Here is a 21,578-nt window from a genome sequence, read left to right as displayed (position 1 = left end):
TTTACCCTGTTTTGTGTCCATCATACATTTCTTTATTTTTAAACACACTGTGAAGTTTCAAATCTTCCATGAAACCCTCCTTGATTACTCCAACTGAATATAATCTTAACCGTCTCCAAGTTCCTGAAGGAGCTTTTGTGTGGTGCTTCCTATATCATGTCTGGCATTTTAATTATTTGCTTCCGTTTAGCTTCTAAGCTAAATTTTGGTCCCCTTGATGACTGAGACCACATCTTATACAGTCATGTGTCACTTACTTATGGGGATATATTCTGAGAAATAAGTCATTAGGCAGTTTTATTATTCTGTGATTATCATGTATTGTACTTACACAAACCTATATGGTATAGCCTAGTATATGCCTAGTCTATATGGTATAGCCTATTATTGCTCTAGGCTACAAACCTATATAGCATGTTGCTATACTGAATATTGTAGGGAATTGTAACACAATGGTAAGTATTTGTGTAGTTAAACATATACAAACATAAAAAAGGTACAGTAAAAATGCAGAATTACAATCTTATGGAACCATCATTATATATGTGGTCTGCCATTGACCAAAACATTGTTATGGGGCACATGGCTATTTCTTTGTATCCAACACCATTTGTAGTATGATGCTTCCAACATAATTGGAGTTCAGTATATATTTAATTCAGTAATATCTATTTTAATTTAGGTAATTTTTATGTAGAACATATAAATTGAAGATATATGCAATGAAATAGGCCAATGTTGTATGTACTTTGTAATTGGGAACCCAGTGTAAATCAGTTTTCATTTGCAAATGAACTTTTATTAAAATTGTATTGCAAAATGAATGAAAATTAAAGGAGGAATTTATTTATTTATTATTTTAGAGACTGGGTCTTGGTCTGTCACCCAGACTGGGGTGCAGTGGTGTGATCATAGCTCAAGAGATCTTCCTACCTCAGCCCCCCGAGTAGCTGGGACTGCAGGTTTGTGCCACCATGCCTGACTAATTTTTAAATTTTTTGTAGGGACGAGATCTTGTTATGTTGCCCAGGCTGGTCTCAATCTCCTGGACTCAAGTGATCTTCATGCCTTGGCCTCCCAAAGTTCTGGGATTATGGGCATGAGCTGCTGAGCCTGGCCAATTTGTAGCTTGTAAATGCACATGTTCTGAAAATTATGATTAAAATACAATCATAGATTAAAACATGTTAATGAAACTTATGATGAGATATTTCCTTCTAAATTTCTGGTTTCAGTGGCGGCATGATTTTGTGCATGGATGGATAAAAGTACCTGTGACTCATGAAACACAGGAAGAATGTCTTGGGATGGCAGTGTTAGATATGATGAGAATAGCCAAAGAAAATGATCAAACCCCACTGGCCATCTATAATTCTATCAGGTAATTTTCTTTTGCAAATCCTTACACATAAGTGTGAGTAGAGATTTTATATAATTCCTATATATTTTCTGTGTTTACCCATGCCTTTTGATTTTGTAATACTGGTTAAGTACCCCTTATCTAAAATGCTTGGAATCAGAAATGTTTCAGATTTTGGATATTTCCAGATTTTGGAATATTGGCATTGAACTTAACAGTTGAGCAACCCTAATCCAAAATGCTCTAATGAGCATTTCCTTTGAACATCATGTTGACATTCAAAAAGTTCTGGGTTTTGGAACATTTCAGATTTCAGATATTTGCAAGAGGGATAGTCAACCTGTAATAAAAAATCATACGGGTAAGTTTTATATCTTGGGAGTAACACACACTTTGTAAGGTGAAATTATTGAAAGAGTTGTATTACAGGAAATATCATAGGTATTAAATATCTATTATTTGATTTCATTTATTCTGAGAAGGCTAGGTAAGTTCAGAGGAATGGAAGAAACACCTGGAGGCACACTTTTTGATAGTAGATCCTCTAGCTGGCTATATAAATGACCTGAATAAGTATTTCCCAAATGGTGGTGTATTATTTTATTTGCATTAGAATCACATGGGGGTGTCTGTTAAAATCAAAGATTTCTGGGTCCTAATCCAAGAGATTTGGATTCAGTAAATCCGAGTTGAAGCCCACAAATGTGAATTTTTACAGGTGCTCTAGGGTATTCTTATACAAGTGATCCAAACTCTGCATTCTTCAAATTATTCTTCTGCATATTGAACTTGACAATCATGGCTAATAACAGTTTTCTGAAACTCTACAGGCTATAAAACTACTTTTTAAAAAGTTATATATAAGAATGGTTTGACTTTTAAGTTTGAAGGCTAAATATGTATTTTATATATTACATACTTTACCAGATTAAAAATTTGAGTATGTCATGAATGTGCTTAAAGCTTCCTTTTTTGAAATTGTTCTCCCAATAACTGGCTTTAGTCATTTCTTTGCCCTGTCATCAAAACAGTTACATACCCAATTTGCAGAGTATCAATTTCTGTATTTCTCTCTTTGGTTTTAAATATTCTTGTTTTACTTTCAGATGTCTATTTGGCCTTAACTCAACGGTGTAAGCCATAGGGTATAATTTTAGGAACTCAGGAATCTAAAAGATTCCAAAGCCCAAAGGAAAAAAAAAACACATTCATTCATTCATTTGGTAGCTACTTATTGAATACTTGCTATATGCCAGGTTATAGTAGAACATAGTCGCAGGAAGAGTATCTTAGATGTCGTTACATAGAAACCAAAGGAATTGAGGGGAACACAGTTGAAGAACAGAAGCTTTGACCCATTGAAGATGAATGTTATAAATATGAAGCCATCTCTAGACTTATGCTATCGTGGAATATTTCTGCTTTGGAAACCATGATGTCATCCAAAGTCTCGGCACAATCTTTCTATGTAGATTGTAGTTTCTTCCAGGTCGAGAATCATGTCATCTATTATTCTTCTCCCTACATTATTTAGTCTAGTGTTCTAAACCTGATGACTATTTAGTAACTGTATTTATCTGATTCTTTTAACTCATGCTCTTAGCCATGCAAAATGCTGCATCATTCTTTTTTACTGCTTTACTTTAAAAATAGTGTAGATATTAAACACTTATATAAGATTCTGTGATATTTTAAGAGTTTATTGAGATAATTTACAAATCATAAATCTCACCCATTTAAAGTGTACAATTTAATATTTTGTATTATATTCACAGGGTTGTATAAAGATTTCCACAATCTAATTTTAGAACATTTTCATTCTTTCTGAAAGAAACCCCATGCCCATTAGCATTCAGTCCTCATCCCACTTTCCCCTAGCCTCTGGAAATCACTTTATGTTTGTGTGGATTTTCCTGTCTCAAACATTTCATATAAATAGAATCATGCAAAATGTGGTGTGGCATTTTTTTGTCTGACTTCTTTCACTTAGTATGATGTTTCCAAGGTTCATTCATGTTGTAGAATGTATCAGTACTTCATTTCTTTTTATTGCTGAATCATATTTCATTTCACCAAGATATACCACATTTTGCTTATTTGTTCTTCACTTTATGAAAATGTGGGCTGCTTCCATGTTTTGGCTATTGTGACTAATGCGGCTATGAACAGCTGTATATGAGTAATTTTGTGGATGTATTTTTTCATTTTTTCTTGTGCATACATTTAGGAGTGGAATTCCTGGAACATATGGTAACTCTAACTTTTTGAGGAACTGCTTAACTTTTCAAAAGCAGCTGTGCCACATTACATTCACACTAGCAGTACATGAAGAGTTCCAACTTTTTCAGCACTTGTTTCTGTCTGTCTTTATTTTATCCATCCTAGTGGGTGGAAGAGCTGTCTCATTCTAGTTTTGATGTTCATTTCTCTGATGACTACTGATGTTTGGCATCTTTTCATGCACTTTTTGGCCATTTGTATGCCTTCATTAGCGAAGCGTCTATTTGAATTCCTTGCTCATTTTTTAATTGGGTTAGTTGTCTTTTAATTGTTGAGTTTAAAAAATTCTTTTTATATTCTGAATACAAGTCTCCACATATAATCATATTTATGATTTGCCACTATTTCCTCCCATTCTATATATTGTTGTTTTACTTTCCTGAAGGTATCATTTGTAGCACAAAAGTTTTAATTTTGAAGCAGTCTAATTTGCCAGATTTTTCTTTTGTGTCTTGTGCCATGTGGAAATGTGGTTTTAGCAACATGGGTATCTTTCTTGGTTTTAGCAAGAGCAGTTTCTCTTGAAATAATGGAACAGAGCCAAATTGGAATGAGTTGAGGGATAAATGGAAGGCAAGAAAATGGAAATGGCTATGTACATTCTTTCAAAAAGAGGCCAGATAGGCTGTGGCTAGAGGGAAATGTGGGATTAAGAGGTTTTACATTTTAGATGGGAAGGACATTAATTTAGCAAGTCCTTTGTATCTGTGGATTCCACATCTAATATGTCATAGAATGAGGTCCAGAAAGGTTTCCTGGATTTGATGATGCTTGAGCTGAGCCTTGTAGAATGGGTAACTAGATAGGAGATGGATGATTGGAAGAAAGATTAGCATATATTAAGGCATGGAAAATTATTTATTGGTACTTTAGAAATAAAATGTTCCTTAGAAGCAGAGAAATAACCTTCTTTAGAATATTGCACAGAGATGAATGTACAGAAAAGTCAGAACATTTCTAAATGGAATTGTTTTGATCACAAGGGAATTATTAGGAGTTGAAGCTGGCCTAACAAAATAATATACAGAAGTATGTTTCCATAATGAAAATAGCTTCCAACAGAATGTAACAATTTCCAAAATTCAGGTAAATTTTGGAGCACAGCATCATAGGAAATATTTGTAGCACAGTTCAATATGTGCCAAAATATTATCTTATCAACCATTAACTCTGGTATGTGAAATAAAGAACAGGAATTTTTAGAGACTCTTACTAACTAGACTGAGGATTCATTTCATTAGGGCAAGAAGATTAACATCTTCTTTTGTAAACATTGATGATAACTTCAGTGTGTGGATATATTTGTATCATCAAACAAAATCTTAAAGTTTTATACTGTATGGATGGGGGTTATGGCAACTTACTCCACTTGGCCACTGTGTTGTAATGCCTACTTAACCATGGAAAAAGGTGGTAACTTCTTTTTCAATTTTTAGATTTATCTTCTAATTTTTGTTTTGTTTTTCTGTATGTGCTTTTTTATCTGCAGCTACAAGACATTCTTACCAGAATGTATTCGAGCAAAGATCCAAGACTATCATATTTTGACAAGGAAGCGAATAAGGTACAGATTTCGCAGATTTATTCAGCAGTTCAGCCAATGCAAAGCCACTGCCAGAAACTTGAAACTTAAGTATCTTATAAATCTGGAAACCCTGCAGTCTGCCTTCTACACAGAGAAATTTGAAGTAAAAGAACCTGGAAGTGGTCCTTCAGGTGAGGAGATTTTTGCAACCATTATAATAACTGGAAACGGTGGAATTCAGTGGTCAAGAGGGAAACATAAAGAAAGTGAGACACTGACAGAACAGGTAATCCTTAATGATATGTTCTTGTTCTTTTGTTATTTTAAGTAGAATGGAAATAAAAACAAAGTAATTTTAATCATTTGCAACATGGTCTTGCACTTCTCCCATTTGATAGAAGTGGAAGTTTTTAATAGTGTGAAGCTATCAAGGTCATATAATTCTTTGCCTGCTATTCTTAAATGGTTTTTTCATTTAATTTTTTATGACAAAATAATTAGCAATGACTATATTACAGTTTCAGAAAGGTATCCAATTCTAATAGTGATTTTAAAGGAGTTTTGCCTTTCTTTCACTATTAGTGATAACAGAAGGCATAATTATAAAACTCGTTAACTAGCCGGGCGCAGTGGCTTACGCCTGTAATCCCAGCACTTTGGGAGGCCGAGGCGGGCGGATCACAAGGTCAGGAGATCGAGACCACGGTGAAACCCTGTCTCTACTAAAAATACAAAAAATTAGCCGGGCGCGGTGGCGGGCGCCTGTAGTCCCAGCTACTCAGGAGGCTGAGGCAGGAGAATGGCGTAAACCCAGGAGGCGGAGCTTGCAGTGAGCCGAGATCGCGCCACTGCACTCCAGCCTGGGCGACAGAGCGAGACTCCGTCTCAAAAAAAAAAAAAAAAAAAACTCGTTAACTAGAAAAGATTAATATTAATTGATTTTATGATAATATATACCTGCTAAATAATTAATTATTTTTTTTTAGGTTTGCATTGCAAGTTTTAAATTTATTAGTATCCATGTTGTTCACAGATTGTTACTAGAGATTTAGAGGGATGATTTTTTAATTTTTCATCTTTGGTAGTCTCATTTCCAGTCTTCTGGCAGTGGTTTCTACTAATGTTAATTGAATTGAAGAGTGCCATAGCACATTTTAGATTCCTGGCATCATTTAATGCTCTCATTTTTAAGTCAAACAAGATACAGCATAGTCTTAGGGTTAGATTGATAGAGGAAATCATATTTAATGCTTATCTGTTGTTATCAATACCTTTTTTATTTTAAAGAATTTGGAATGAATGTTGTCTTCTTCATAAGTCTTGTTTTAAAATGGCTCCATAAATTCTACGTTTTTAATTTTACATGCTTTTAAATTATAGGATTTACAGTTATATTGCGATTTTCCTAATATTATTGATGTCAGTATTAAGCAAGCAAACCAAGAGGGTTCAGATGAAAGCCGAGTTGTAACTATCCATAAGCAAGATGGTAAAAATCTGGTAAGTTTGCTTTATGGTTGAATAATGGTTTCATTTTATAATTCTCAGAAATATGTATTTTAGAATCTTAGTACCAAAATTATTTTCTGGTAGGAATTTTGATTGTAGTTTTAAATATAACTCTAAACATAAACATCAGTTCAGTAAACTTTTTGATAACATCTAGCTTTTTGTATTACTATCAACACCATCTTCCTACAGAGTTTCTTGTACATTACCGTACTTTTTTTACACATTTTTATGATTAGCAAAGCACCAGTTACTTTCTCCCCTATCTCTACTCTAGATTATACTAGTTCTCTGATGTAATGCTCACCCCTGACTAAAATATTTTATCAATAGGGATGTATATGTGCCAGTTATACTGCCTAATTAAAGGAGAAAAATAAAACAATGATGTCTGGAACTTATATAACAAAATGTAAATCAATCCCAGGTCAGCCCCACCCAAGCTATAAGACATAGTTGATTCTAAAAGATTAACCCTTTCTCTTTTTTAAATAGCTTCAGAAATCGAATTTATTTTAATATAAATGGAAGAAATGAATTATTTTATACTTTGCTCTTAAGTTTCTCATTTATCTGCTCTGTCTTCTTTTTAACTCAGATGCTTCTTGACACTTCCTGGCTTAAACTAGTCCTATTAATGTTATTTATCCATTTATCTTAAGTATTTATATGGCTTACCTGTCTGGCTGTTCCAGGGTTATATTACCAAAATTATAACTAATTTGCAACTCACTTAATTCAGCATAGTTTTCTGTTCTTAGAGAAAAATATGATAGTACACCTAGTGCGTAGTAGACTGTGAGCCTTTTGAAGGTAAGGATCATATTTTTATGTGTGTTTGTACCCCCTATACCTTGCACAGTGTACTCAGGGCCTAGTTTAGAAAAAGCTTGATAAATATTTTATGGATGCATGAAAGGATGATTAATTTTCAACCTCAATGTGGATCTATAATAAATGTTTCTGGGAGAGTTTATTGATCTTAATGTGAACAAACTGTAGTAACCTAAAGAACTTCTCTATGGGACTGTATTTGGACTTGGCTTAATTTTAAGTCTGCAATACAGAGAAGTTAAGTAACTTTCCAAGGGCACGGTGTTGGTTAAGTGGTAGGGCTATTTAAACTCAAATGCATGATTTGAAAACCTAAGCTCTTAAGTGTGACACTAACTTCTTTGCTGAGTATCTGTAAAGCTCCTTAAAAATATTACACTGACATTTTTTTGGAATTGTGCAACAAATTGGGAAGAGCTGACATTTCTGTCTCATATTAAATTTTCTGTTTTAGGGATATATTGTATTTCTCCTTATACCCAAGTATTGTTTTATGTTTTTCAGTAATTCTTGATCATTTTATTCATATTGACACATCATGTTTCTTTTTATTTTATTCATGATATGTTTTGCTTTTTCTGTTGTTTATTAAGATTAATACTTTTTCTCTGTGTATTTTCCTACCAAATTATTTTTGGATATAGGAAAATAATTTTTGCTTATTATTGCATTTTCCCAGTGTATTATGTGTTAGTAACATTTTGTTTTTACTATCGTTTTCCTCTTCATTCTAGCATTTATTTCTTTTTATAATTTTTGGTAAAATATACATAATATAAAATTTAGCATCTTAACTATTTTTAAGTGTACAGTTTAGTAGTGTTAAGTATTTTCACATTGTTGTGCATCCAATTTCCAGAACTCTTTTATCTTGCAAAATTGAAGTCTATACCCATTAAATAAAAACTCACCATTTCCCCCTCTTCCCAGTCCTTGCAACCACCATTCTACTTTCTTTATTTTTTTTGAGGTGGAGTCTCACCCTGTCATCCAGGCTGGAACATTGCGATCTTGGCTCACTGCAACCTGCACCTCCTGGGTTCAGGCAATTCTCCTGCCTCAGCCTCCCGGGTAGTTGGGATTACAGGTGCATGCCACCATGCCTGGCTAATTTTTTTTTATCTTTAGTAGAGACGGGGTTTCACCATGTTGGCCAGGCTGGTCTTGAACTCCTGACCTCATGATCTGCCCACCTCAGCCTCCCAAAGTGCTGGAATTACAGGCGTGAGCCACTGTGCCCAGGCCCTCTACTTTCTTATTCTATGTATTTGACGACTCTAGATACCTCATAAAAGCAGGATCAAACAATACTGTCTTTTTGTGACAGGCTTATTTCACTTAGTATAATATATTCAAGGTTCATTTGTATTACAGCATGTATCAGAATTTCCTTCATTTTTAATATATACATGTATTCTGTGTCATGTATATACCACACTTGTTTATTCATTCATCCATCAGTGAATATTCAGGTCGCTTTTTTACTTTTTGACAATTGTGAGTAATGCCGCTGTGAACATGGGTGTACAAATATCTCTTCAAGACTTTGCATTCAATTCCTTTGGATATATACCTTCTACGAGTCTGTTCTCATACTGCTATAAAGATACTACCTGAGACTGGATAATTTATTTAAAAAGAGGGTTTAATTGAGTCAGTTCTGCATAGCTGGCCCAGGAAACTTAAAATCATGGCAGAAGGTGAAGGGGAAGGAAGGCATGTCTTACATGGCAGCAGAAGAGAGAGAGTGCGCAGGGGAAAGTGCCACTTTTAAATCAGCAGATCTCATGAGAACTCCCTCACTATCATGAGAACAGCATGGGGGAAACCATCCCCATGATTCAGTCACCTCCCACCATGTCCCTCCCTTGCTGCATGGGGATTACAATTCGAGATGAGAGATGGGTGGGGATGCAGAACCAAACCATGTCATACTTAGAAGTAGAATTGCTGGATCATATGGTAATTCTACTTGTAATTTTTTAGGGAACCATCATGCTGTTTTCCACAGTAGCTGCACCATTTTTACATTCCTACCAGGAGTACATTCTCCCCATGCTCATCAAAACTTGTTATCTTCTGTTTTCTGATAGTAGCCATCTGATGGGTGTGAAGTAGTATCTCATTGTGATTTTGATTCACATTTCCCTAATGATTAGTGTTACTGAGCATCTTTTAATATATGTATTGCCATTTGTGTATCTTCTTTGAAGAAATATATATTCAAGTCCTTTGCTCATTTTTTAAATCAGGTTTTTTGGCTGAATTATGGAAATTATTTGTGTATTCTGGATATTAATCCCTTTTCAAATATATGATTTGCACATATTTTCTCCCATTCCATAGATTGCTTTTCACTATGTTGCTTGTGTCCTTTGATGCACAGTAGTTTTGTAGTTTTAGCTAGTTCAACTTTTGTTGCCTATTTTTCTTTTTACTTTTTATTGAGCTATAACATGAACACAGTAAAGCACACTAATCTTACGTGTATAGCTCAATGAATTTTTACATATTTGTACATCTTTGTAGCCATACCCACCTCAAAGAACAGAATACTTCTCTTACTTCCAGAAGGTTTCCACATGCATCTTCCCACTTATTCACCTCCACCCCTAACTTAAGGTACCTATCATCTACCATCACTTAGTTTTATCTATTAACAAAGGTTGTATAAATGGAATGATACTGTATGTTTTCTTTTAAAATCTAGATTCTTTTACTTAGTATAATGTTTGAAGATTCATTTATGTTGTTACATGTGTCAGTTCACTCCTTTTTATTGCTGGGTAGTACTGAATTGTTTGACTATATCTCAAATTTTAAATTTATTCTGTTGATGGACATTTGGGTTGCTTTCAGTTTGGGGCTTTTAGGGATAAATTTACTATGAACATTCTTTTACATATTTTTTGGTGGACTCATGCACTCATTTTTTTGTGTATATATACCTAGAGATGGGATTATTGAGTCATAGTGATAGCTTTAGTATACTGCCAAACAATTTTTTGTACTTCTGTCAGTTCACTCTTCCTTCAATAATGCATGATAATTACAGTTGTCTCATATCCCCATCAACTCTTAATTTTGTCAGTCTAAAAATGTCTTGTGTGTCTGGTGGATGTGTACTGGTAGCTCATTGTAGTTTTTATTTTCATTGCCCTGATGAGTAATGATGTTGAGTACTTTTTCACTTACTTATTGTTCATCTGAATATCCTTCTTACAAAGTGCCTGTGACAGTCTTTTGCACATTTTTCATTGGCTTGTCCCTTTCTGATCAATTTGTAGAGTCTCTATAGATTCTAAGTCTTTTGTAGGATGTTTGCAAAATGTATATAGGCATATGTCAGATATTGCTAGTTCAGTTCTGGACCATTGCCATAAAGCAAATATTGCAATGAAGTGAGTTGCATAAATTTTTTGGTTTCTCAGTCATATAAAAGTTATGTTTACACTATAATCAAGTCTACTAAGTGTGCAACTGCATTATGTCTTAAAAATTAATTTAAAACACTTGATTGCTAAAAAATCCTAATGATAATCTGAGCCTCCAGAGAGTTATAATCTTTCTGCTTGTGAGGGTATTACTTTGATGTTGATGGTGCTGACCGATCAGGGTGGTGGTTGCTTAAGGTTGGGTTGGCTGAAGCAATTTCTTAAGATAACGACAACATTTACTGCATCAATAGACCCTCCATTTCGTTAAAGATGTCTCTGTTGCATGTGACATTGTTTGGCAACATTTCACCCACTGTAGAATTTCTTTCAAAATGAGTCAGTCCTCTCAAACCCTGCCACTGCTTTATCTACTAAACTTTATTCTAAATCCTTTGCTGTATTTTCAACAACATTCACGGCATCTTCACCAGGACTAGATCCATCTCAAGAAACCATTCTTTTAATGCTCATGCATAAGAAGCAACTTATCTGTCCAAATTTTATCATAAGATTGTAGCAATTCAGTCACATCTTCAGCTCTACTTCTAATTCTAGTTCTCTTGCTATTTCTACCACATCCTAGTGACTTCCTCCATTGAAGTCTTGAACCCCTCAAAGTCATCCATGAGGGTTGGAATCAACTTCTTCCACATTCCTGATAATGTTAACACTTTGACCTTCTTCCATGAATCACTAGCATTCTTTCTGGCATCAAGAATGGTGAATCTTTTCCATAAGTTTTTCTATTTACCCAGCTCCATCAGAGGAATCACTATGTATGGCAGCTTAGCCTTACAAAACGTATTTCTTAGATAATAAGACTTGAAAGTTGAAATTACTCCTTGATCCATGGGCTGCAGAACGGATGTTGTGTTACCAGGCATGAAAATAATATGAATATCCTTGTACATCTCCATCATAGTGCTTGGGTGACCAGGTGCATTGTCAATGAGCAGTAATACTTTGAAAGCAATCTTTTTTTCTGAGCAGATCTCAACAATGGGCTTAAAATAGTCAGTAAACCATGCTATAAACAGACGTGCTGTCATCCAGGCTTTATTGTTCCATTTATAGAGCACAGGCAGAGTAGACTTAGCATAATTTGTAGAGCCCTGGGATTTTTGGAATGGTAAATGAGCACTGGTTTGAATTTCAAGTCACCAGTGGCATTAGCCCTTAGCAAGAGGGTCAGCCTGTCCTTTGAAGCTTTGAAGGCAAGCACTGACTTCTCCTCACTAGCTGTGGAAGTCCTAGATGGCATATTCTTCCAACAGAAGGCTGTTTTGTTTACATTTGAAAATCTGTTTGTTAGTGTCACCATCTTCATCAATGGTCCTTGCTAGATCTTCTGGATAACTATCTGTAGCTTCCACATCAGCATTTTCTGCTTCATCTTGCACTTATGCTGTGGACATGGCTTCTTTTCTTAAACCTCATGAACCAACCTCTTGTAGCTTCCAGCTTTTCTTCTGCAGCTTCCTCACCTCTCTCAGCCTTCATAGAACTGAAGATCAGTAAGGTCTTGCTCTAGATTGGGCTTTGGCTTAAGGGAATGTTGTGGCTGGTTTGATCTTCTATCTAGAACTTTCTCTGTATCATCAATAAGGCTGTTCACTTTCTTGTAATTTATGTGCTCACAGTAGTAGCACTTTCAATTTCCTTCAAGGACTTTTCCTTTGGATTCATAACTTGCCTTTTTAGTGCAAGAGGCCTAGCTTTCAGCCTGTCTTGGCTTTCAGCATGCCTTCCTCACTAAGCTTAATCATTTCTAGCTTTTGATTTAAAGTGAGAAATGGGTGAATATTCCTTTCACTTGAATACTTAGAGGTCACTATAGGATTATTAATTGGCCTAATTTCATTATTGTTGTATCTGAGGGAATAGGGAGGCCTGAGGAGAGGGAAAAAGAAAGGGAAATAGCTATTCGATGGAGCAATCAGAACATATAGAAATTTATCACTTAAGTTCACCATCTTATATAGGCCCAGTGTGTGGTGCCCCAAAACAATTACAGTTGACCTTTGGACATCACAGGTTTGAACTGTGTGGGTCTACTTATATGCAATTTTTTCAGCCAAACATTGATGGAAAATATAGTATTCACAGGATGCGAAACTTGCATATATGTAGGGCTGACATTTTGCATATATGAGTTCTGCAGGGCTGATTTCAGGACTTGAATATGTTCAGATTTTGGTATATGCAGGGGTCCTGTAACTAATTCCCCTTGTATTCTGAGGGACAACTGTACAATAGTTACATCAAAGGTCATTGATCACAAATAACCATAACAGGTATAATAGTAACAAAGTTTAAATTTTGTGAAAATTACCAAAACGTGACACATAGACAGGAAGTAAGCATATGCTATTGGAAAAATTGCACTGATAGACTTGTACTTGCTCCACATAAGTTTGTCAGAAACCTTCAATTTGTAAAAAAAAAAAAAAAAAAAAAAAAAAAAAAAAAAAAAGTCATATCTGCAAGGAGCAATAAAGGGAAGTGTAGTAAACAAAATGTGCCTGTATATCAATAAGAGGGATACCAGTTAGTGAACTGCTAGTTCAAAGGGTATGACTATTTACAACTTTGATAGATTATTAAAATACTTCTCAAAAGGTGTTTCCAATGTATCTGTACGCCTCTTTTCTTGTACCCTTTGCCAACATTGGATGTTATCAATCTTTTAATTTTTCTGCCAAATCAATGGGTAAATAATGCTCTCCTGTTATATTTCATTTCCTTAATTAGAACCTGAGATTGAGCAATACCTTGTGTTTATAGGTCAGCTTTAATATTTATTCTTCTGTGGACTGCCTTTTCACATCCTTTGACTAGTTTTCTTTTTTTATTTTTAATTGTTTTATAGGTTTTATTCCCAAAATGTATGTTAGGTATATTCCTTTGTTGTACATGTTTGTAACCTCCAAGTCTTTTAATTTTGTTTAGAATATCTTTTATAATATCTGTTTTTTTTTGTTTTTTTTTTTTTGAGATGAAGTCTCGCTCTGTCATCCAGGCTGGAGTGCTGTGGTGCGATCTTGGCTCACTGCAAGCTCCCCCTCCCGGGTTCACGTCATTCTCCTGCCTCAGCCTCCCGAGTAGCTGGGACTACAGGTGCCCGCCACCATGCCTGGCTAATTTTTTGTATTTTTAGTAGAGACGGGGTTTCACCATGTTAGCCAGGATGGTCTCGATCTCCTGACCTCATGATCCACCCGCCTTGGCCTCCCAAAGTGCTGGGATTATAGGTGTGAGGCACCACGCCTGGCCACTAAATACCTTTTATCGTTCAAACATGTCATACGCTTTTCTCTTTATTATAATTTTTGATTTAGGACTCTATTCTGTATTTTTTTAAATTATGTAAATATTGTTCATGGCTGGGCCAAGAAATATGCTGTAATCACATTTTCATTCTTATATAACTTTTTCCAGGGGTTAATTATTGCTTTATGATTTTTCCTTTGTATCTAGCTTTATTTTCATTTTCTACAAGAACTCTGTAAAGTAGTGGACTTCTCAATACAAAATTTCACGTCATCAAACCTGTCACATATGATAGTGTTTTTACTTCTTTTCTGGAGAAGTACCTCTTCGATCACAGTGTCTTACTTTATAGTGTGGACTGGAAGCTCTCTAGGTACAGCTATTATTTAGTACAGCTGTAATTTTTGGTCATTCCTTTCTCATCCTGGTAACTGTGTTTTCATCTATCTTATATTGGATCTGATTTTCTGAATCTCATGTTTGCCCTGTTTTTCTAGGTACAGCTTCTGGTATCTGTTGGTATTTTTAATGTGATTGACACAAATTAGAAAATTAATTTAGAGAGGAATTTTACATTTTTCTCATATTGGATTTTCCTACCAAGAACATGGTTAATCTTCTGTATATTTAAATAAAAAGTTGTATAAGAGTGTTTTGAAGTTTTTGTTAATTATTGATATTGCATCCTTTTTGTTACAAATGGGGCTTTTTTCTTTATATAACTGACTTTTTGCATGTAAAAATATAAATATTTTTATATATGTACATATATTTTCGCATTTAAGTAACATGCTGCATTTTAGGCTGATTATATGTTCACATATGTATTAAGATACAATCAGGCCGGGCATGGTGACTCACGCCTGTAATCCCAGCACTTTGGGAGGCCAAGGCGGGTGGATCATGAGGTCAGGAGTTTGAGACTAGCCTGGACAACATGTTGGAACCCTGTCTCTGCTAAAAATACAAAAATTAGCTGGGCGTCTTGGCGTGTGCCTGTAATCCCAGCATCTTGGGGGGCTGAGACAGGAGAATTGCTTGAACCCTGGAGGCAGAAGTTGCAGTGAGCCGAGATCGCGCCATTGCACGCCAGCCTGGGCGACGGAGCAAGACTCTGATGGGGAGGTGGGGGGCGGGGGGACAAAAAAAATCATAGCATAGCTACATTTCCTAACATTTTAGTTTGTAGCATGAATACTTTAACTTTAGTAGTATATAATTGGTATGTAGTCTGTGGCTCATGCCTGTAATCCCAACACTTTGGGAGACCGAGGTGGGTGGATCACTTGAGGTCAGGAGTTGGGAGACCAGCCTGGCCAACATGGCGAGAACCTGTGTTTACTAGAAATACAAAAATTAGCTGGGCATGGTGGCACATGCCTGTAATCCCAGCTACTCATGAGGGTTAGGTGGGAGGATTGCTTGAGCCTGGGAGGTGGAGGTTGCAGTAAGGCAAGATTGTGCCAGTGCACTTCAGCCTGGGCGATGGAGCAAGACCCTCAAAAATACCGCATGTTCTCACTCATCGGTGGGAATTGAACAATGAGCAATTGAACATCGGTGGGAATTGAACACTTGGACACAGGAAGGGAATCATCACACACTGGGTCCTATTGTGTGTGGTGGGGGAGGGATAGCATTAGGAGATATACCTAATGTAAATGATGAGTTAATGGGTGCAGCACACCAACATGGCACGTGTACATATGTAACAAACCTGCACGTTGTGCACATGTACCCTAGAACTTAAAGTATAATAAAAAAAAAAAAAGAAAGAAAAGAAAAGAAATGCTCATGATTTCTAATCTCAACTTTTATATTGTATTAAATAGATTTCTAGCTGAGATAACTGGTATATTAGTTTAAGAAGGACATTGGAAAATAAAGTAAAACGATGGATATAGAATGAACTATAACTGGGAAGGTATGATAATCTGTATTTAGGAGGATCTTAAATATCAGACATAAGAATTTGTAATTCATATTGAGTACTGAGCCATAAAAGACATGTGAGCAATTTAGAAGAAAATGTATTTAGGTGAATTACTCTAAAAACGTGGAATGAAAAAATTTTTCAATATTTAACATGGAGTTGACTTTCTAAAACGTGCTGTTTCTTTTTCTTTTCTCTGCTTAGGAAATTGAACTTAGCTCATTAAGGGAAGCTTTGTCTTTCGTGTCATTAATTGATGGATATTATAGATTAACTGCAGATGCACATCATTACCTCTGTAAAGAAGTAGCACCTCCAACAGTGCTTGAAAATATACAAAGCAACTGTCATGGCCCAATTTCGTGAGTAATACAGACTTAAAAGTAAATTTTTAGAAAAGTAAATGATATATTTACAAAGAAGATTTAACAGAGTGATACATGTATGTTTAGGAAAAAACATTAATTTGACAAGTTTTTTTAAACAAAAGGCTATTTGCAATCAGATTACATAATAATTAGAATTATTTAGTATATAATTTACCATCTGTATCCCAATCTATAATATTTATAACTTGTACAAATTTAACATTTGTTAATCATGCCTATGTGTGATTCGCTCCTGAATGTTAGTAAAAAAAGACCTCCAATTTATGTGTTATTAATTTTAAAATACTGTAAGGAAGCCACAGTGCAAAATTTGAAAATGCTTTATTTTTGGATAGTCCATCTTCTACTGAAAGGTTCAAACACAAGATGTATATGATGTCCACATTTCTAGACTAGTGCTATGTAGAACTTTCTGCAGTGATGAAAATATTCTGTATCTGTGCTGTGTAACACAGTAGCCACTAGCTACATGTGGCTGTTTAGCATTTGAGATGTGGCTAGTGCAACCGAGGAACTGAATTTTAATTTCTTTACATTTAAATAGCTACATGTGGCTAGTAACTATCATATTGGCTCACATGGTTGTAGATCCTTATTTTAATACTGGGTAAAGCCAGCTATCATGTATAACATGCATAACATCTATTTAGCTTAAGTCCTAATGATCTCTTAGGTGGGATGTGGTTTATATTGACAGCAGATTTGAATAACTTGAGCAAAGGGAAAATCTGGGATCGTGAGCATACTATGTTCTTTGCATTTAACCTACCCCTAAGTATTTGAGAAAATACATCTTGGGTAATATAAAGACTTGATTTAGTCTATGCTTAATATTTTTTTAGTAATGAATATGGTTGCTATGAAAAAGTTGTACTACTTGAACTTCGTCTGTAATTTACATGTTAAATATTTTTAAAACTCCTTGCCTTTATTCATGTATCTATAAATTCATTCAAACATTCTTTTATTTATATTTACTGAGTAACTACTATGTGCAAGCACTGGTTTATATATTAGAAATATGGTGATAAGTGAAACAGAATGATTCTTGCTTTTGTATAGATTAGATTTTGCTTTTCTTTCAAGGTGTGCAGCTTCAGAAAACAGAAAAGTTTAAAAATCAGTTGTCTTTGTCAGTTGCCATGGTTCTTCTCTTAGACTTTGTTATCATACTAAATAATAAAATCATGCATTCAGATTTCTATGTCAGTAACTGCTATTGTAGAAGAGATATAAATATTTTCTGACATATTATCTTTATGGTTAAATGAAGTTTTCAGAGAATATGATTTTAAAAATACTAACTTTGTAATCAGCAGGCAGAAAAATCAAATGAACAAATTGTTCTTTGTGATTTTGTCTTATTTTTATTGGTTTTTAAAGCTATATAATTGTCCCTTGAAATGGTTTGAACTTACGCAAAATAGCTTGGTACTTTGATTTTTTCCTTTGAAGGATTATTGCTAAACATATAAAGTAGAGGAGACAGTTCTGACAGTTTTAGATTTGACTTTTGATTTTTTTAGACGACACTTGGTCATAATGTTATGGTGCTTGCTATATTATCATTCAAATTGCTTCTTCTTTACCTTTAGGATGGATTTTGCCATTAGTAAACTGAAGAAAGCAGGTAATCAGACTGGACTGTATGTACTTCGATGCAGTCCTAAGGACTTTAATAAATATTTTCTGACTTTTGCTGTCGAGGTTAGTATGTCACACTTATTAATAGTAACACTTTAGTTCATTTAATTTCCTCTGCATATTATTTACCATATTTCCTTTTTAATACTCAGAATTATAGCTATATATAGGATATAACTAGTATAATGCTTAATTTCCTCAGAGATTCTGTACAAATAAATAAGATACAATTCCCAGGGTTTATATAAAAATATAAAATAATTTATGTCTATCTTTTTATTTTGCATTTATTTTATTTTCTGATGTTTTGGTGTTACCAGTGTGTCAAAAGGTATTTCATCAAGTGTCTTGATGTTTCTTTTTTTTTTGCAAAACTGGAAATCCCTGCACATGATGTAGAACAAAATAAATTGGAAGTAAATTTTCTGTTTATTAACAGTGGTTACAGAATTACAGGAAACAGAATTAGAGAAAAATAGGGCAATAACAAAGAAACAGACACATTGAAGCACTTTTAACTGGTGATTTTCTAATATTAAGAATAGTGGTCTACAATGCATGTTTTAAAGGTAAAACCCCACTGTTAATACAGATCATCTTGGATCTCATCTGTGATTATTTACTATCACTTATGAGGCAATTTCATAGTATAAATCCTAAGAACATTTATAGAAGCTTCCAAATTTATCTTGATTTTTAAAAATAGAGAAAATAAGAATTTTGTTATTCAATTATTTTAATTTTTATAAAATGCAACTTATATTTGGCATATGTAGAGGGTAGATTACAGAAAGTAGGTTACACCATCACTTCACCTTTGTGTAAAACTGGTAATCTATCCTAATTTCAAAGTATCCTCTTACTATAACAGATAATAGTACATTATATTCAAGTATCAATTCAAAAACTATATATATATATTTTATGTTCACTGTATGTGCCAATCCTAATATGAGAGCTATATATTAGAGAGTTTATGCTACAGCCCTATCTTCAAGAAACTTATCTACTGGACAAACAAAAATTTTCAAGTATACAAAAAATTCTAAATCGAACATGTAATTATCTAGCATAGGCAAATATAGACAGTAACAGACAGGTTTACAATTATTAAGAAAGGTTGGCTGGGTGTGTTGGCTCACGCCTGTAATCCCAGCACTTTGGGAGGCCAAGGCGGGTGGATCACGAGGTCAAGAGATCGAGACCATCCTGGCCAACGTGGTGAAATGGTGAAACCCTGTCTCTACTAAAATTATAAAAATTAGCTGGGCATGGTGGTGCACACCTGTAGTCCCAGCTACTTGGGAGGCTGAGGCAGGAGAATCGCTTGAACCCGGGAGGCAGAGGTTGCAGTGAGCCAAAATTGTCCCACTGCATTCCAGCCTGGCAACAGAGTGAGACACTGTCTCAGAAAAAAAAAAAAACAAAAACAAGAAAGGTCATTTGGCATAGGAAGAACTTGATTGACCTTGAGGTATTGGTAGATTTTATATAAATGTTTCTGAGTAGAATGAATATGTTTATAAAATGCACCTTAAAAAAATAGATGAACAAGTTCATAATATAGTGCATAAGACAAATATTTAAAAACTGCAAAATATTAAAAATGTCATATTAAAGATAATTATACAAATACAATGGTGGTGCAGTGGAATGTCTGAATATTCACCTTTGCTTGTGCAATGAGGTGAGCATGAGAGAGGACCTCTTAGAAAAAGTGGTACTTGAACTGAGTTTTGATGAATGAATAAAGAAAGGTTCACTGCTCAGAAGAAGTGGGTATACATTCTTAGGTAGAGAGATAGCATGAAGAGTTATCAAGGCATGAAGCAGCATGGCATTTGCTTGAAGTGATTTATTTAATATGGCTGGAACATAGGTTGTATGTTGGCAGTGGCAGGAGCTTAGATTGGAGATGGAGGCAGAAACCAGCTCATGGAAGGCTCTATATGCTGCATTTGTTTTAGGCTTTATCTTACAAATGATGGGAAGCTATTAAGGATGGTATTACTATTGCTATTAATTATCATTGCCTTCTTCCATACGTTTTCATAAAATCAACTTTTAAACCACTTTTATAGGCTGAGAAATTGTAAATTGCCCTTTTGAGGAACTAAGTACTTCTATTACTATACTGGCACTACATTGGATTCTTGGTTCAAATGTTTATTCCGTTGCTTGTTCTTGTGATATCATTTTGTCAGAATAATCACTATGATGTTCATTGTGAGTATCCCTCCCTTTCTTTATAATTAAACTTATACAGCGAGAAAATGTCATTGAATATAAACACTGTTTGATTACAAAAAATGAGAATGAAGAGTACAACCTCAGTGGGACAAAGAAGAACTTCAGCAGTCTTAAAGATCTTTTGAATTGTTACCAGATGGAAACCGTTCGCTCAGACAATATAATTTTCCAGTTTACTAAGTGCTGTCCCCCAAAGCCAAAAGGTAAGATAATTTTCTAGTTATTTTAAAATTACTGGTCATGGATTGTGTATGTGGTGTGAAGTATCTTTAGTACATTGATTTCAAAGGATATATGAAAGAAGCAGCTCTAAAAGTTAATTTTATCTTATTCTGTTGTACAAGCATCATCAAATAAGATTGTTTACTTTGGTTTTGGTGGTCTAGAAGTGACTTGAAGTTCAATTATTCTAAAATGAGATTTTAAACATAATAATTTTGTGGTATGATGTCATTTATTGAACTAGTAAGATCTCACTACTAAATTCTCATGTTGTTTTAAGTAAAAATTTTCATATACTTTGAGGATTTTAACTGCTGTATTTTAAAAATAAAGATAGTAAAGTTGGAAATTCCTTGAAATAATGAGGCTTACTATTAAAAATTATTAAAATTTCTGAAAAATTGTATGAGTTAAGGAAGTTACTATAATTTTGAATTAATGAAATAACTGGCAGGAATACATCAAAATTCAAATTACATTAGTTAAGAAAGTGATTATAATTTTGAATATATGAAGTAACTAAGAATAATACATCAAAGTTCAATGAGTTAACCCCTAAAATAATTTTCTATTATAAAAAAGAACAATGAGGAGTTATTAAGCATTTCTTATATATAGAACACATTTCATTTTACTCCTCCTTGGCGCAATTCATATTTTCAGTGTATTTTGATGTGATATATATGTATTTTATTTTTTCAGATAAATCAAACCTTCTAGTCTTCAGAACGAATGGTGTTTCTGATGTACCAACCTCACCAACATTACAGAGGCCTACTCATATGAACCAAATGGTGTTTCACAAAATCAGAAATGAAGATTTGATATTTGTAAGTCATTAGATACTGATTACTGTCTTTTTTGTCCTTTTAAAACAACATCTGTTTTCTTGATTTACATTCATGTGTCATTTGGAATTATTTTG

At 34.3% G+C, this 21,578-nt stretch overlaps 1 protein-coding gene across 8 annotated transcripts in view; it reads left to right on the top strand.

Annotated features, from left to right (window-relative positions):
- Positions 1-21,578, top strand: part of JAK2 (Janus kinase 2) — a 155,738-nt gene that overhangs the window by 70,379 nt on the left and 63,781 nt on the right. For 5 of the 8 annotated variants that reach the window (XR_013404577.1, XR_013404578.1, NM_001265901.2 and 2 more), the window contains 7 exon segments: positions 1,236-1,381; positions 5,130-5,451; positions 6,546-6,665; positions 16,353-16,510; positions 18,133-18,244; positions 20,448-20,634; positions 21,356-21,483. Coding sequence is in view for 6 of the 8 variants with exons in the window: in NM_001265901.2 (NP_001252830.1) it covers positions 1,236-1,381; positions 5,130-5,451; positions 6,546-6,665; positions 16,353-16,510; positions 18,133-18,244; positions 20,448-20,634; positions 21,356-21,483 (1,173 nt within the window). In the remaining 2 variants the exon portion in view is untranslated. 8 annotated transcript variants of the gene reach the window in all.

This window comes from Macaca mulatta, chromosome 15, assembly GCF_049350105.2.
Source record: "Macaca mulatta isolate MMU2019108-1 chromosome 15, T2T-MMU8v2.0, whole genome shotgun sequence".
NCBI classification, from domain to species: domain Eukaryota; kingdom Metazoa; phylum Chordata; class Mammalia; order Primates; family Cercopithecidae; genus Macaca; species Macaca mulatta.
Note: the sequence above shows the minus strand (reverse complement) of the source record. Positions and strands in the feature narration are given on the sequence as shown.